The sequence below is a fragment of the Capsicum annuum genome, unplaced genomic scaffold (genome assembly GCF_002878395.1).
Source record: "Capsicum annuum cultivar UCD-10X-F1 unplaced genomic scaffold, UCD10Xv1.1 ctg48370, whole genome shotgun sequence".
Taxonomy (NCBI): Eukaryota; Viridiplantae; Streptophyta; class Magnoliopsida; order Solanales; family Solanaceae; genus Capsicum; species Capsicum annuum.
In genome coordinates this window covers 955-3,950 of record NW_025856072.1, presented here as the reverse complement: position 1 = coordinate 3,950, position 2,996 = coordinate 955, and the positions used below count along the sequence as shown (strand labels likewise).

General features: G+C 35.8%; 1 protein-coding gene across 1 annotated transcript; it reads left to right on the top strand.

Moving 5' to 3' along the window:
- The first annotated feature begins 171 nt into the window (after positions 1-171).
- Positions 172-1,917, top strand: LOC124892542. Its single transcript, XM_047403806.1, has 2 exons — positions 172-679; positions 761-1,917. Exons 1-2 carry the CDS (start codon positions 172-174, stop codon positions 1,915-1,917), a joined length of 1,665 nt encoding a protein of 554 aa, XP_047259762.1.
- The last annotated feature ends 1,079 nt before the right edge of the window (positions 1,918-2,996 follow it).

Sequence of the window (2,996 nt, the reverse complement as noted above, 5' to 3'; positions counted from 1 at the left end):
GTAAATCTTCATAATCAATTTGGTCAAAGTGTGTCTGAAATGCAAAATCATGATATACCCTACTTTACAACATTAGAGAATGGAGAAGATATTTTTATCTCTACCCGTGAATCTGAGATGAATTGTTGTTTTGTTTGGTCTGACGATGGCAAAAAAAAATTAAAAAGAGGAATGTGTTTTAGCAGCAAAGATAGATTGATACGGGCTGTGACAATTTGGAGTTTGCGCAAAAATAAAAAATTCATAGTTGTAACATCAAGCAAGAAACTATGGATTGTCAGATGCAGGTTTCACGAATCATTAGGTTGTCGATGGTTTCTTCGCGGCCGAAAGGTTGGTAACCTTTGGAAGATAGGAAAGTATTTTGATAATCATAGATGTGAGACTGAGGGGCTTACTACAGGTCACGCTAACCTAGATACCAATTTAATTGCATCTTTATTTCTAAATCAAATACGTAAAAACCCCAAATTGTTGGTAGTAGATGTCATTTCTAAGGTTCATGAGATATTTGGTCATCAAGTAACATATAGGAAAGCGTGGCTTGGACGTCAACGAGCATTTAAATTGGTGTATGGTGATTTTCAGAAATCAATTAGTGAGCTTCCTAAGTTTTTTGCAGCTTTTCAACACTTTAACCATGGAACAATTGTAGAATGGAAACACGAAGAGTCAATGAGTTCGTTAGAGGTAAAAATGTTTAAATTTGTATTTTGAGATTTCAAGCCATGCATTGATGGATTCCGAACTTGTCGTCCAGTTATTTCAGTAGATGGAACTCATTTGTATGGTAAATATGAGATAAAATTATTAATTGCTGTTGGAATTGATGGAAATGATAACATTCTTCCTCTAGCATTTGTTATTGTTGACAGGGAATCGAAAGAGGCATGGAAATGGTTTTTTAGAAAACTAAGCGCACATGTAATAAAGGATAGAGAAGATGTATGTATTATCTCTGATAGGGCAAAAGGAATCTTAGCTAGTTTATCGGAGTTATGGCAATTCCAGAAGCCTCGGGCCTTTCATCAATTTTGCGTAAGACATCTTAAGAGTAACTTTCAATCTTATTTTCTAAACAGGAATCTCAGTGATCTGATGTGGAATGTTGCATCGGCTCATCAAGTAAGGAAGTTCGAACCTTTAATGTGGGAAATCAGGAAAGAAAATAAAGAAGCATATAAATATCTCATGCAATTTCCATTGGACAAATGGACGATTAGCCATGATGATGGAAAAAGATGGGGAGTGTTGACAACAAATCTTTCAGAGTCTTTCAACGGTCTTCTAAAGAAAGCTCGAGGATTGCCTGTCACTGCCACGGTGAGACTTTCATTGGAGCAAATAGTTGAATGGTATACCCGTAGATCTCAAACAGTGCACCAACTTGTAGAGCAAAAGGAATTATGGACAAGCAGGTTCAAAGTAAAGTGGGAGAAGAACTACGAAAGTTCAAAAAGACATTTTGTTTTTTATTGGAATATATCCACTGGGACATATGAGGTTAGATCTATTCAAGTTGATGGTACTGGTGGTAATCCTCATCGTGTTTCACTAAATGATAAAAAATGTGATTGTGGAAAATGGGCTAATTTGCACTTTCCGTGTTCACATGTCATGAAGGTTATTGAAAGAATGGAAGGGCTAGCTAGAAATTTTGTTAGCGAGCATTTCACAACAGAGAATTATGTTGCTACATATTCCAGGTCATTCTCACCGGTTAGGCACGAGGCATATTGGCCATCTCCAAGTTTTATAATGAGAAGTAATAAATTCTATCGTCGTCCTAATCGACAAAGGACAACTAGAGTACCTAATGAGATGGATCGTGGTCCTGCAGTATATGGGCGAGCTTGCGGGTTGTGTAGACAGACTGGACATGATAGGCGACGATGTCCAACTCGTAATCAAAATTAAGTGGGTACTCTTAAAATTTCTAACCGTTTTAAGTCTATTGAATTCTGTTTTGTGGATTATTTCTAAGTCTAATAATTGTTTCATGAAGTAATTGAGTAGAAATCTTGTACCAACATTCCATAGCATTTGTAGCATTAGTACTTAAGACATAAGAGTTGTTGGTGTTTTAGGTGAAATAATTTCCGATAGAGTTTGCAACTCTTTTCTATCTTTCATATGTCATCTGTGAGTATTATGTTTCATCTTATAAAAGAACTTCATTCCAGCTAGCATTTGTAGCTATGCTTCGATTTTTAGTAGTAGTATCATGATTCATAGCTAGTCAATACAATTTCTAGTAGCAATTGTGTTTTTCCTGCTTACAAACGCACCTAAAGACAAATCAAATAACTTTCTAACACTTTCCTTCTGCTTCCTTAGCAACCAAACGTACCCAAGAAAAATGGCTAGAATATTGTAAGCTAGAATATTGTAAGGCACGTCAACAACTCAATCTTTGAAATTTCATAAGTTGTATAGTCTTCTATGAAATTCCATAAGAAAAAAGGACACTCTTTAGTTTACAGCGAAACCAGTGCAATTCCTTACTACTACAGGCTGGAGAATTTTCAGCCACAGCTTTTAAAACATCCTCTGAATTTAATCGTGCTAACGTCCATGGGCTAATCTTCACAACAGCTGGATTCTTTTTCTTAATTTGTTCTTATGACGTTGACCTTTTACCAAGTGAACTGACTGATACGGTGTCAGGAGGAACTACATCATACTGCAGGGAAACGCCAAAAGATTAAACAAAAGTTAGTAAATTAACCTTTTTCTATGCACTTATACAAAAACATTAAAGCATAAACTTTCCAGCTCAAGAGGTATACTTAATACTACATAATCTCTCTTATCCATGCCATACTGTTCTCGATCCTCTTAACTATAATCAGACCATATGAAGTTATACCGATCACAACCAGATAATCCCTTAATGGTTGTAACAGTCATACCAAAGAATCAACTCAAGAGGAACTGTTCGAGATTTTCTAAAATATCCTATAAATTTTGGCAACGTAAGATCCCTACCAAGCTCA